Source organism: Ictalurus punctatus, chromosome 22 (genome assembly GCF_001660625.3).
Source record: "Ictalurus punctatus breed USDA103 chromosome 22, Coco_2.0, whole genome shotgun sequence".
NCBI lineage: Eukaryota > Metazoa > Chordata > Actinopteri > Siluriformes > Ictaluridae > Ictalurus > Ictalurus punctatus.
In genome coordinates, this window is record NC_030437.2 from 15616347 (window position 1) to 15631520 (window position 15174).

The following is a 15174-nucleotide window of genomic DNA, read 5'->3' on the forward strand; positions in this document are numbered from 1 at the left end:
ATGGCACTATTATTTTGTAGCATTCCATATTACGAGCAGTGCATACTGGCTATGAGAGTGGTCTCTCCAGGTGGAGAGGTGATGGTGACGGGGATGTGGACCCCCAGGCCTCCTGTGCGGCTGACATTCCGCTGGTTATCTGAGTCTTCTGGTTTCTCCAGACACCACCGACTTCCCACCGCAAGCTGCTGAGAACTTGCAGGCAGCATATCTCCACCCATTTCGGTTTGTCTAAAGCAGGAAATTATTATTATTATTATTATTATTATTATTATTATTATTACTATTATTATTATTACGTTGTGAGAAACCTTGGTTTCCACACAGCTCAATTCCTGAATAACATCTTAGCCAGATCGCTCACATAAGAAAACCTGACAGGAATTCTGAGAAGATTTTTAACAAAAATTTATAAATGCTTCTTTCCTAACACTAGCCTGCCTTCTAAAACCAGCTAACTTGACATAGTTTCTGAGAGGATTTTAAGTCTTATTAAGAAATGCTTGGAATCGTCATTGCTAACACTAGCCTACTAACATAAACAATACTTACAGGATTTCTGAGAGGGATTTTATAAATGCTTGCAAACTTCATTGCTAACACTAGCCTGTTTGCTAACATAAACAAAACTGACAGGATTTCTGAGAGAATTTTTAAGTCATATTCATAAGTGTTAATAGTCTTCACTGTTCAATTTAGCCAACTAGCCAGCACCAACAAACAGGAAATATTCCAAAAAGTTCAGGACTGCTAATGCTATACATCTAGCTAACATAACATAATCTGACATGATTTTTTTGATTATTCTTAAGTAATATTCATAAATATTGTTATTATTAATTTTAAATTAATAATAATATAAAAACCTTCACTGCTAATGCTAGCTATCTGGACAGCATATGACATCTGAGAAACCAAGATATTTCAGTCATTACAAATCAGTATAATGAGAAAATAGCTGGTCATATTTATAGTTAGCATCAGGAGCATGTACAGTGGTGCTTGAAAGTTTGTGACAATTTACTACTATTTTCTACATTTCTGCATAAATATGACCTAAAACATCATCAGATCTTCACTCAAGTCCTAAAAGCAGACAAAGAGAACCCAATTGAACAAATGAGATGATTTTTTTTTTTTAGGAAAATGATCCAATATTACATATCTCTGGTAAAAGTATATGAACCTCTAGGATTAGCAGTTAATGTGAAGGTGAAATTAGAGTCAGGTGTTTTCGATCTGATGACAATCATGTGTGAGTTACTGTGTTATACTGAAACTATGGTTAGTTATAGTGAAACTCGGCTATAATGGATGTATAAAGTTATAATGGAATAATTGCAGTGTTTTACGTGTGCTCTGGAGGCTTGTCCTCTTCTCGCTCTCCATCCTCCCTCTGCTCCCCGTCCTCTAGTGCAGACTGCGCCTTGCCGGCCCGTTGCCGGTGCCTCCTCCTGCCCCCATTGCCCCCTTCCTCCCCTCGTGAGCTCCTCTCTCCATCCCCCTTGGCCGAGCGTGAGCCTTCTCTGTGGTGCGAGCGTCTCTCGCTCTTGGCACAGACAACACCATTGCCTTCGCGTCCTGCCCTATGCGAACGGTGGTGTCTGTGTTCTCCTCTAGCATCACGGCTGTGGCTGCGCTCACTCTTGCCATCTTTGGCCCGTGTGCCCTCAGTCTCCTTGATGCGGCTGTGGTGTATGTGGTGACGTGAGGCTCCAGTTTCACCATTTTCTTGGGCTTCATTGGAAGTTCGCTCGCGTCTCCGATGATGGTGTTTACGTGGGGGTTGGGATTGAGGAGGCTCCATGGCAAGGGGATCAGAGGGTACCTGTGGGTTGGGGTCCTCAGGTGTGCCTGCTTCGACTCTCAAATCCCTGGGCTTGTCCCAGTCGCATCGTGGCTCCACCACCAGTGGCCGGTCCAGGTGGGTGGTGATGTCGGGCCGTAGGTGCTGAGTGGAGGTCAAGCGAGGGTTGAGTTCCTCGTGGTACAGGGCCTCACTGCTGGCTCGCATGTGCTTACGGATCTGCGTGGTGCGCTGCTCCCATACGGACATCATCTTCAGCGAGCGCCGCTGCTCTTGACTGGAGAAGAGAGGAATCAATGGAAGGAGGGGTTCATTTCCAATAAGAGCTTTTCAGTTAACCAAGATATGGGACCAGAGATAAACTTTGCCCATCCATGTCAAGACCACCTTTTACTGTCAGCGAATATGAAACAATTCTTTACTACTGTCCAGGTCTTTCTGCAGTCCATTTCAGATAAAAACATTACAGAGCCATACTTTTTATGCTACATGTAAGCAAAAAATATGCATATTCTGGACTTTTTTGTGTGTGCTTTTGTTGCTGTGAGAGAAAAGAGGGTCTTTATGGATGTCAAATTACAATACTCGACATGCTGTTATTTCTTGCCTGCGAATGCCTGCAGATTATAGCTAACCAACGTAGCATCATGCATCCCAAACACAGATATTAGATGCGCAAGGAACATGACATTTAAGGGGTGGGTACAAAGGATTAAGCCTGGTCAGATGAAACTCTAAGAATACCATAAATCTCCTTCCTTGAACTGCAGGATTGATTGCATGCATCTTCTCAATGGCAAGTTTTTTGGTAATCCTTTTGTTGTTGCCATTCTTCTAAGACTTACTGTTCAAGGGTTTTGATACGGACTTGAATGTCATGGTGGAGCTTTTTAAAGTCCTTCTCTCTGGTCTCGCTGACATTTTTTTTTTAATGGATCTGAATCACTAATACCAGTAAATCAGTGATAAACTGCACGCTGAACACTGGTGAAGTTCTGATCTCATTATGCAATGCTGCTCATGCTAGTGTGACACTGTAGAGCATGACAGTTTCTAAGAAATTCCGCTCTATACATAGCTAGCATTTGGTCATTTTATATTAAAACAAGGTTTAACATATTTTCCTTGATTCTAATTAAAGTCATGGCCTAATTTCTCAAGTGTGATGTGTGTAATTTATTTTGCCTTATACTTAGCGTGGTGTCATTTTCAAATCATTTAGCAGCAATCAAAAACTCAGGCGTAATCATAATTAGGAATGCGCTCCTGTTGAAAAGAAAGAGAGTGAGAGTACAAACGTGCATGCAAGCTCCTCTTTTCACAAATCTATTTCAGGTACACCTTATTGCAGTCTCACCGGTTTCAGGACAGAAGACCTAAAGTATCGTATATGAGTATGTAAGTCATATATATGTAACAACTATTGCAGCAGGTAACAGGTTACTGTACAAACAAGTCCTCCGAGGCTGAAGGGCACAAAGGACCAGGTTTTCATTCCAAGCCAGACCTGAAGCTGCTGGGTTTAAGATTTTGGTCGAAAAGTATTTATTGCAAGCAAGCTACTATCGCGAGTAAAAGCATTTCATAACGTGAGTTGTGCTATGTTGTTCTCCACAGCAGCTGCAAGTACACACATTCACACGTCTATCAGGCTCACTAACCTTATCTCTCTGAAATACAGTATAAAGGATAAAACTATCATGTCTGCTCACTTCTGCTTTGTGTACTTCTGTACCCAAACTGCGTTCTCAATGTATTTTATTACTAAATCTGTGTATTTTACTCTCCAGACTATCAAACATGTTAGGCACAAGTTGAACAGCCCAAAGAGCAAAGAGCAATATAATCCTGAATCTCACATATCAGACTCTCACACTCTCTCACTCGCTTTCTCATGATTGGCTGTGGCTCCTACCTGCCACTGTTTAGTTAGACTTCTTTCATGCCAAAACAATGTATGAAATATCTGAGCTGGTGTATGACGTACACATCGAATTCCCACTAGACACCACTGACGTAGCACTGATTATGAATTACTAATACAGGACTGTCGGGGCAACTCAGAGAGGCTAAGGAACATTAACTTGACTCAATAATCATGTTGGGTTTTATTTTCATTTCTAACAGCACTTTCACTTAAATACTTCTGCTCGGCTATGAAGAGGCCTTGTATAATAGAGATAATTGGTGCTCGCTGCTAAACCTTGAAAATGTATACATATACATGATTTGTTCTCCCGATGCTGAGTGAAAAAACGGCAATCAAGGAGTTGAGAAATCTTAAAACCTCATTAAAGTGATGCAATCGAGTGCAAAACCCATGAGTGTTTGTTGTTGTTGTTGTTGTTGTTGTTTGGAATTAACTAAAGACAAAACGTTTAACCTCAGATGCAGAGAATGAAGGATGGGCAAAATACTGTCATGTTTCCAGTCTACACATGTATACACACCAACCACAATGATGAGTGCAATGCTGGTACATATGACTTAGATACATATACAATACAGGTTTGAGTATGGAAGGGAGGTCTCGGCAGTGTCCTTTATGGTACCATTACCTCAAGTAGTGATGGGCGGGGGAGCAGACATAATTCCTAAAACACACGAACATACAGTCAAATACACACAGACACACACACACACACACACAGACACAAGGAATTCCCATAGTGCCACAAAGAAAAGGTTAGAAGACAGAGTGAGACACCCGACAGGGAAAATACAGACAAAGAGACAGACGAATAGACACAGAACAAGCAAAAAGGAACATATATCATAGGAGAAACAAAGTAAAATAAAAGTACATTTAGAAACTAGTTACATAAATGCAATCTTCTTTTCTTGCTTTGTCATGTCACTGTAATTAACTCCTCTGAAGTGTAATTTTTATATATATATATATATATATATATATATATATATAGAGAGAGAGAGAGAGAGAGAGAGAGAGAGAGAGAGAGAGAGAGATTTAATACAAAATAAAAGTTCAAAGCTCCAATAAAATGTCAAAAGATCTTGCATGTTCTGCTGTGAATAAATCTAGTCTTGCATAGCTGAACAGCTCGCTCTGTGTGTGTGTAGTGTGTGTGTGTGTGTGTGTGTGCCCGCAGATGGCAGGCACTCCAGGCTTTGGTTGGCAGAAGTGCTGACTCACTCGACACCAGCGAAAGCACTTGTGGTAGTAACACTTGTTCACATACACACAGCTGGCTCAGGAAATAAAGGACAAACTGCCAACTACACTGCTATGCTAACAGCTAACACTGAACATACAGTTCATCCAGCTAAAACAAAGCTAAATTGGAACAGCACAGCATCAAAGCTAATATCCATCCCAGTAGAAAGCCCACTCTCCTAGAGCTGTAATTTAGTGTAGGCATGTATATGCATAATTTAATAGTAAATACTGCTGTAGTGCTAATTAGATTGGGTGTACACCAGTATTTTCCCATTTAGAGCTCATGTGCCAAGGTCAAACATGGTAAGAAATCAATGCGCCTGTGCTGCTGTGGGTAAAGGAGGTGTGACGTGAAAAATCTGCTGACACGGTGGCATTTTAAAACCATTTTTGTGCAGAATTTTGCTAAAGCTCCCACCTATGGAGAAGCGCAGACACAAATGTCCTCTAAATGTCAAATATTAATGTAAATGATTTCGCTCAAGGCAGCTTACTGAGAATGAGTTTTCACAGACTTTTACATTTTATTTACCTTCTCTGGTTTGATCAGTGAAGTGACAACTTGGCTCCTTCAATGTTCCAGTTAAACTGGAAAGAGGCGGTGGATTGTCTGTTCAGAGCCTGAGACGTTTCTAAGCTAGGAATTTTATGCAACTCGACCTTTACAAATTTTAGTTGAATACCCCGGTTTAGCCCTAATCTCTAACCAAATAAAAAATGCCCCAAAGGATAAGGACCTATGTATATAGTTCCCTCCGAAACTATTGGAACGGCCAGGCCAACAAATTTTTTATTTATTTTTTGCTATACACCAAAGTCGTTTGAGTTTGAGATGAAAAGACGGATATGAGACGAGAGTTTAGGATTTCAGCTTTTATTTCCAGGTATTTACATCTAGATGTGTTGAACAACATAAAACAAAGAACCTTTTGCATCAGACCACCCAATTATTTTCAGGCGAGCAAAAGTATAGGAACAGATAAGTCTTGAAGTAAACATAAGTAAATAACGCAATATTTGGTTACATATCCCTTGCTTGCAATAACTGTATCACTCCTGCGACTCTTTGACATCACCTAATTGTTGGTTTCTTCTTTTGTGTTGCTTTTTCAAGCTTTTATTGCAGTTTCCTCCAGTTTGCTTTTCCTTTTTAACAACAAATGCAGTCTTTACATGTGAAACTGAGGGTTAAAACCAAGAGTAGACATTCAGACTTATTTATTGTATAAACAATCAGTCTAACCGGACATACCTGGGTACCAAGAAACACCTGTCAGTCACATGTTCCAGTATTTATGCTTGCGTACTAATTGGGTGGTCTGATTCAAAATGTGCTACGCTCTATCTCGTTTAACACGTCTACATATAAATACCAGGAAATGAAATCTGAAATTCTAAACTCTCTTCAAATATTCATCTTTTGATCTGAAACCCAAATGTCTTCAGTCTAGAGCAATAACAAATGAATTTGCCTTGCCATTCCAATAGTTTTGGAGCCGGGCTGTATAACTAGAGCATCCGCACCACACTGCTTTAATATCTAATTAAAGTATAAGGATCAATACAATAACAAATGAATACAATATAGTGTAGTAAGATTATGTAACCTGTACACCTGATGTTGTATCAAGTATCATAGTAGAGTATACATTACAGGAGATGCAGCACATTCAGAGCTCTGATCAGTGTACATTTAAAGTGACTGAAGATGGAAAGATGGCCTTGAGACAGAGATTGACTGCAAAAAAGGAGGAGGATGAGAAATGCAGGAGCACAAGATAAGAGTAAAGAAACTCACGGGGAATCAGAGCTGGAGTTGGAGGAGCCGTGCGACAGCGCACCTCCATTGAGCCTTATAAAACGGCACAAATCAAAGAAAGAACAGAAGGAAAAAAGATCGGAGGGGAAAGAAAGAGCGGAGCAGGGCCTGAGCCGGTGGAGATGTCAGTCACAGACTCGGGCCCTACGCCACAAAAGTCAACTCAACCTCAACTGAAGCATGACAGACATTTCAACTGAATGACAAAAGTAACATACTATTTAGCAACACATTTATCCTTCAGGTTTATCCAAATGAACCCTTTCATGCATAAATTGGAAAAATATCCAGATTCGTTACTTAAAATTGCATATCAAATGAATTTTTAACCTCTAAAAGTTCTAAATATGACTTATATTTTAAAAAAATAAATAAAAAGATGTGTTCCATGTGTAGGAATACCATGAGTAAAAAAGGATAAAACATCCATCTATTTTCTGTACCACTTCTCCTACACAGTCTTGAGGGGGAGCCTGGAGCCTACCACAGGGATCTTGGGGCACAAGGCGAGGGACAGGGTTGAGGAGGAGCCTAAAGCCTATCACAGGGATCTCGGGGAACAAGGCGAGGGACAGGGTTGAGGGGGAGCCTGGAGCCTATCCCATGGATCTCGGGGCACAAGGCGAGGGACAGGGTTGAGTGGGAGCCTGGAGCCTATAACAGGGATCTCGGGGTACAAGGCAAGGGACAGGGTTGAGGGGGAGCCTGAAGCCTATCACAGGGATCTCGGGGCACAAGGCGAGGGACAGGATTGCGAGGGAACCTGGAGCCTATGCCAGGGATCTCGGGGCACAAGGTGAGGGACACCCTGGACGGGGTGCCAACCCATCACAGGGCACCAACGCACACACATTCAAACACCCATTCATACACTATGGACAATTCAGAGATGCCAATCAGCATACAATGCATGTGTATATGGACTGAGGAAGGAAAACGGAGTACCTGGAGGAAACCCCCGAAGCATTGGGGGGTTTCCCATGCAAACTTCACATACACAGGGCGGAGGCGGGAATTGAACCCCCAGTCCTGGAGGTGTGGGGCAAACGTGCTAACCACTAAGCCAATTGTGTGCCCCAACAACCCCCCCAACCCCCGAGGAAAATGAAAAAAACCTGGAATTACACCTGAAAATTAAAAAATAAATAAATAAATCCTTCTGGTGTTTATAAACACAAATTGTTTGCATTAAGCTCTACAATATAGCAATATTCTTGACTACCAAAATGTATGTGGGTTAGGACTGTTGCATGATATAGCTAATTTGGGAGGTAAACAAAAATCCCAGGTTTTAGAAAAACTATAGCATTCATTAGAATTGGGAGCAATTTATTATTATTTATAGAAAGCTAGTAAAGCTATACCAGAGCCATGCAAACTCAGAGCAACAGAAATCAGCATGATGATTTATTTTAAACTGCAGTAATGGTCTGGAACAATTTGGGGGATGAGTTATGTCTGACGTTTTACTGAAAACAGCCTGAACTGAATCGTCCATAAGTGTGGATACTATGCATGAAAGGGTTGATATTATGTTGCAGACGATTTATAGAAGAAGGAAAAATGTCTTGTAAATACAGTATAGAGATAATTCAGAACAGAAATCTAAACTCAGGGGTGGACAAATCAGTAGGCCGGGTGTCCAGGGCAAATTTTGTGTACAGGATACTACTGTAGGTTTTTATTCTTAGTTGCCCGATGGACAAGTAGAGTCAACGACCAGAAAAAGAAAAAAAACCCTAATCCTTACTGACTTTTACAAAACAAAACGTTTTCATTTAGTATGTAGCTATGCTTAAATTTAATACGCTTCACGGTGTTGTGACACACCTCAATGCTCACACACTCGCGAATCCTGACACCTGCTCCTCTATACAGTACGTCCAAGTATCACCCAAAATCGGTGGAACGATTTTTACAGATGAACGTGTATAAGGTTAAGAGACGCAGTTATGTGGAAACTAAAATGAAGTCCTGCGCAAAGCTCCTCGGCTAGCACAAACATATAGTCACCACGTGCTTAATCTAATCCAGAGAGAAACGAAAGACGCCAGCCAGACTTGAATAATATATTTCATGTGTAGCCAAAACATCCTCCAACGACCTGCTGACATTTTGTCAAGGACGCGAACACGATGTGCTACGTGATAGCAAACACGTTCCTCTCCCTTATTCTGTATCACCGCGCATAACTAGCTAGCTAGCACTTCATACGTTATTACACTACCTACAACTTTTTACTCTAGTCACTTGGGTTTCCAGGTAACCATGGTTACAGGTCTACGGCAGCACACTGGAGCTTTTATTTGCCTGGTGCGGCTGGCGGATGAATTTATGATTTGTCCACTCCTGTAAACTGATACCAAAAATCAAGCAAAGAACATTCAACATGTAAATGTCACTATAATCCTTAAACAAATCAAAAACGACTACTGGGTTGGGATGAATATCGGTATCGGAAAACAATCTGGCCATAATGACATGGCAGCTATTTCTTATATGTTTTAAGGTTTGTTTTTTTCAACCTTAAAGCCCATTCGAGCAACAATATTCTACTTAGAGTTATAATAAATAAATAAAAAACGTGTAGTGAAATGCAATTTATTGGTGTAACAAATCTCCTAAGTCATGGATTTACAGTACAGGTAGATGTGTTAAGATTAAGAGGTAGTATTAGTGATAACTAGTGGAAAGAAATACTTGAATGTCCTTTACAAGCCTAATGTCCTTTATAATATGATGTTTATCCCTTTTCCATCATGGCTTATCAATCAAATCAAATAGTCTGGGCTAGAGGTGTTGTACTGAAGACAGAACATACATAGAAATGAACCTCACACACACACACACACACACACACACACACACACACACACACACTGTACGTCATATGTACGTACACACATACACACATTTAATCAGTCCAGACACTAGACATTACAGTACTTAAGAATTCAAGACACATGGATAACACTTATAAAAAAATATAAAAAAACAACATATACAGACAAGAAATGTGGTTTTCTAAGTGATGCATTCCAGCAGCAGTGGGGTTGTTACTTACGCTGCGAGAGAGATGCTAGCAGCTGACATGGGGCTGACTTCCTTCACCTCTTTAGCCTTCTGGAGGGCCAGCTTCTTACTGATGGCCTCCTCCTGTTCCTCCTCATCCTGTGATAAAGGAGGGTTTAATGACTGAATGTACGACCCATGTTTCGGACTCGAAAAATCAAATCCCGTGACGTCCCAAGCGACCGATAATATGTGTGCTCCTTCTGTGTACTGTAGATACAGTATTAATGTAAAGCCATAAATCCTGCCTGAAACATGGAACTCCATTAGTGTGAGTTACTGAGCGGGATGAGCATCAGTCAGCGGTAAACAGCCGACACAGACAGGGTTATGGAGCCATTAAAGGGCAGCAGTGTACGGCGGGTCTGGAGATAGGATCTCCTCGTGTTTAACCCTGGATTCAGGATGTGTGTGTGTGTGTGAATGGATAAACCACCTTAGTGAGTTCCTGTGCGTTTGCAAGGTTGTCGACAGCAATAGCCAGGAAGACGTTAAGAAGAGTGTCTGAACAGACGTGACTTAAGGAAATAAAGCACACACGGTCAGCACTGATACCACGCAGGTCCGACCTGTCACGGGGTTACAATGCGGTGCTTGTTTTTCTGCCGAGAGAAGGATACAGTTTCCAAACAGCGTGAGGACGATGAAGTAGACGGAGGAGAACATGCCACTGCCCACTCCTCCCTGAGACTCGATCCCATGATACATCACTGCATTCCAGTCTTCTCCTGTCAGAATCTACAACAGAAAGCACATCTCTGACCAGACCTGACCCGAGAAAAACGAAACATTCGACTGTGGATCCAACTCTTACCTGGAACACCGTCAGAATTGCTGCTGGGAAAGTGTCGAAGTTCGTTGTCGGGGTCTCATCTTCAAAATTAAACCTGGATTACAGAGAAAAGCAATCACTTTTAGGTTACATGTAGAATGTTTAGTGACAGGATAAGCAATATACTGTAACAATTAAAACTCATTTACAATTATTACTATCAACTATCTCATTTCAGTTACTCAAACCGGGAACCACCATCTGCTCCAGACTTCCAGGCCTCCTTCTTGTCCATTTCGCTTCAGTTACCATTAAACCATTGAAAAGAATGTTGAATAATAAATTGTTCTACACGTTTCTAATGGCCAAGACACTATTAAAATGGCCTAGGATCATCTCCGCACCTTTACCTTCATAAATAATGCAGGGAGCTATAAAAAAAAAAATACACGAATCTGTCATAAATATTCATTATCGCACTCCTTCCCACACAGCCCTGGGAACAGTTACCTAGGGTATAGAATCGGTTAACGCATTTGTCTTTATGTGCTTATTGTGCGTTGCTACAATACAAAGCTTGACATTACATTAGGAAACACTCAACAAATTGTTTTGTTACAAAGTACTGAGAATGTTTCTTTCTTTTTAGGGGGAAAAATGTGCAAAATGTAATTATTGTAAAATGTAAAAAAAAGTAAAAATAAATAAATAAATAAATACATTTTTAAAAAAGGGGGAAAAATGTAATTATTCAGTTATAAATTAAAAGGTGAGCATCCTCTGGACCTTTTCCTGGAGGAGAAACTGACTGAAGTGAGTAGTTACTAGTTCCCCTTCCGATAAGCACAATCTTCCTATGAGCACCTGAACGCAGCATGAGGATATTAAAATTCTTCCTCAAATAACGATTATAACCCCCCCACCACCACCACCACCACCACCACCACCACCACCAAAAAAAAAATCTACAGGCTTTAGGGAACTCCTATGTCTTCAAAAGAAGAAAAGCACATTGACATTGGCATTTTGATCACATGCCAGAATCGACTGTTCTGTAACTTTCCTCGGCCTCGACTTGCGGAAACTATTTGTTTATGCAAGTCGCCGATCGTTACGGAGGATCGTGTCACTGGATGTTTACACGTTTCAGACGATATTTACCTTGTGGCGAAAGTGCACACAGGCAGTTCCTCCGTTACACTGCTCTATCAATAATTCATAGCAGAGAGAAACCAAAACCAAAACGGGGCTATTTTTTATTCATCCCAATGGAATCCATTCCAATGCTTGTCACACACACACACACACACACACACACACACACACACACACAAAACCTTGAAGCTAAAACCACAAACTACAAACAATTCAGCCTGGGTAGAAATCCTTTAAAGAGAGAATATGGCCAAACGTGGCCCTCTCAACAGAGACGTGTTTGCTGTCTGAAGTTCGCTCCATTGAGAGAAATTTTTCTAAAATGTTTAACCAGGTTAACTTTGTTCAGTGCTCTTGTCTAGATCATCACACACAGTGTGCTGTTATTTAGTGAACTCAGATAGACTCGTTTATGGTTTCCGTCACTGTATGAAAATCTATAGAAATGGACAAAAAGACGTTGTAGGGCTAAAAACAGCTCCATCTTGAATTCAAATTCTTTCTCAGGCAGAATGATATGTTAGAGGTCAAAGATGGATGATAAAGTTTTTTCTAATTGTATTTATTCTTATACAGTCTTATTCTGCTTTTTATACAACTTTAAAAAGTCAGTAATTATTATGATGATGATGATGATGATTATTATTATTATTAGTAGTAGTAGTAGTAGTAGTAGTAGTAGTAGTAGTAGTATTAATAAAGTAAAATATCAGAAATAAAGAAAAAATCTGTAGTCACAATAAACTAGTAAAATAGACATGTTTTCAGGTCCTGAAAACATGTCAGTTGGTTAATTGGTGACTTCAAACTGTCTGTATGTGTGAATGAGTGTGTGTGTGTGTGTGTGTGTGTGTGTGTGTGTGTGTGTGTGTGTGTGTGTGTGTGTGTGTGTTAAGGGTGTCCTGTGATTGAGTGACATCTCATGCAGGGTGTATTCCAGGGTGTATAGACTCATTTACGGCATTGGCAGACAGCCTTATCCAGATGGACTTACATTTATCTCATTTATACACTTGAGCAGTTGAAGGTTAAAGGCCTTAACCCAAGGGCCCAACAGTGGCAGTTGGTAGTGCTGGGGTTTTGAACTCACAACCTTCTAATCAGTAGCCCACCATCTTAACCTCTTAACATCTTTTGAACGAATGAATGAATTAATTAATTAATTAATTAATTAGTTTCCAAAAAAATAAAGCAAGAAGGAGTGTGAATACTCACTGTCCCCCAAAAAGCTGCATTCCGAGCAGCGCGAACACCACAATGAAGAGAAACAGGAGGAACAACAGGCTGATGATAGACTTCATAGAGTTGAGCAGAGACACCACCAGGTTCCTCAAAGAATTCCAATACCTAAACACACACACACACACACACACACAAACAAATACATCACACCCAAAAAGCTTTCAGTGAATCAATACAGCTAGCATGCTTCCGAAATAACTTTGTTTCCGAAAGGGAATACGTCTGGGAAGGAGTCTCAGAAAACACAATAAATCTGCAGTGGATTATAACATGGAGGCAGCACTCTGGAAACGGACATCCGCCCTGAAATATGACACCAGCATCAGGGATATTTCTCTTTTCTCACTTTGTAACCTTGAAGATCCTCAGCAGCCGCAGAGCTCGTAACACGCTGATGCCGAAAGATGCCCCGGGTTTAACTGCTGCCCATATCACCTCGAAAATACTCCCTACGATCACCTGGACATAACAGAGACAGAATGGACAAACATCCTAATTCATTCACGAGATTTGTGCCCGTTCTTATTTCTCATACTCTGATACTAGTGCAACAGCAATTCCCCAAACGTGCATCTGAAATATATTCTGTGGTGCTTTATCACTGCTCAAGGCAGTAACAGCAGTGTATGGTATTTCAGAGGCAATTCATCACAGTTGTTTGCGCTGAGGAGACACTCACGCCAAAGTCGAAACAGTTGAAGGAAGAGTGGAAGTAGCTCCGGGGGCCGAGGCCGTACATCTTCAGACTCATCTCAATCAAGAACAGGCCCAAGAATACAAACTCGGCCAGATCTGTAATGACGTATGGATCATTTCATACATTTCAAATGTAGCTTTAAATACGTTGAGAACAAAATGATACAAAAATTTAAACGGGTCATGACAGGTCATGACATTCAGTAATTTATGACCTTAATCCATCCTGTCTTTGACCCTCTGACTGAAACGATATTTTTTTGTGTCCTTTACCACAACAAGACTTCAACGTAACCACGTGCTGCTATGATTGGTTCACATATTTGCCTATGAATTAATTATCAACGCCCCTTGCCGTAACACGTGTGGAAGTGTTTTTGGGCGACTGAGCACCAGTGGGCGGGGCCAACGGTGAGATGATGTAAAAGTAGGTGTTAATGTCTTGCTGTAGGGGCAGTCATATGCAAATGTATTTGTCTGTGTGACATCACAAATCCCGTCACAACCAAACAAACCATTTTTTGGAGCTCGGTTAAATAAATGCTAATTTGGTACCGAGAAGGATGTATTAAGCTACAGAAACCTGCAGGACGTTTTAATGGTACAAAGACCTCTTGTATTTCATGACCCCTTTAAGAAATGAATTCATCAATAAAAGGTCCACAATCCATAAAATAGAATAAATAGACAGAAAGTAAAAACTTTGGTTTTGTGTGTTTGTGATATTGAATATGAATTTGGGTTTTTAATATGCGTGAGTAGGTTTTATCCCAGACTTTGACATAAATCACAGAATTATTTTACACTTAATTAATTGAATCCCCTTGTACACACAAATTAGCATGTGCTATGTCATATCTCAGTAATGCAGTACATTTCAGAGAATTTTCCTTTTTTATTTATTTATTTATTTTTATTATTTATTTTATTTTTATTTTTTTGGGGGGGGTCCCCTGATTTAGTCGCGGCCAATTCCCACCCTCCATTGAGGTCACCCCATCACACGACAGCTACCAGCCTCTTCTTTTCATGCAACGTCACAGGGCAGCGTAACACACTCGGAGGAAAGCGGTATCCAATCTCTCCTGCATGCGTGAGCCCACAGATGATTGACTATTGTTGCTGATTGATACGGGGGAGAGTATTCCACCGTCCTCGAGAGCACGGTCGATTCGGGTCGGCTGTGGCATCATTAGTTCTCGCGAACTCCGGATGATATTTTCTGAACCCAGATTTTTTCGTTCTCAAACATTAAAAATGTATTTAGAAAATGGTGTCGAACACCGCATGGTAAGATGTTAATAGTAAAAGAAAAATCAAACAGAAATCAGCTCAACTGTATCTCTCTATCTGAATATGATATAAATATACTCTAAAAACGTGCCCATCTTTTGCCTTTGCTTTTGGATCCTCTCACTTGAGATCCTCAGCTC

At 40.6% G+C, this 15174-nt stretch overlaps 1 protein-coding gene across 7 annotated transcripts in view; it reads right to left on the reverse strand.

Annotated features, from left to right (window-relative positions):
* Positions 1–15174, reverse strand: part of cacna1ba (calcium channel, voltage-dependent, N type, alpha 1B subunit, a) — a 137833-nt gene that overhangs the window by 49438 nt on the left and 73221 nt on the right. For 5 of the 7 annotated variants that reach the window (XM_053674284.1, XM_053674283.1, XM_017452132.3 and 2 more), the window contains exons 12-21: positions 13725–13837; positions 13392–13504; positions 13019–13150; positions 10691–10763; positions 10497–10614; positions 10313–10380; positions 9869–9975; positions 4366–4401; positions 1353–2084; positions 47–231 (exon numbers count right to left, since the gene is read on the reverse strand). In XM_053674284.1, coding sequence (XP_053530259.1) covers positions 47–231; positions 1353–2084; positions 4366–4401; positions 9869–9975; positions 10313–10380; positions 10497–10614; positions 10691–10763; positions 13019–13150; positions 13392–13504; positions 13725–13837 — 1677 coding nt within the window. The remainder of the gene's footprint in view (positions 1–46; positions 232–1352; positions 2085–4365; positions 4402–9868; positions 9976–10312; positions 10381–10496; positions 10615–10690; positions 10764–13018; positions 13151–13391; positions 13505–13724; positions 13838–15174) is intronic. The other 2 variants (XM_053674282.1, XM_053674286.1) reach the window with 1 other exon arrangement.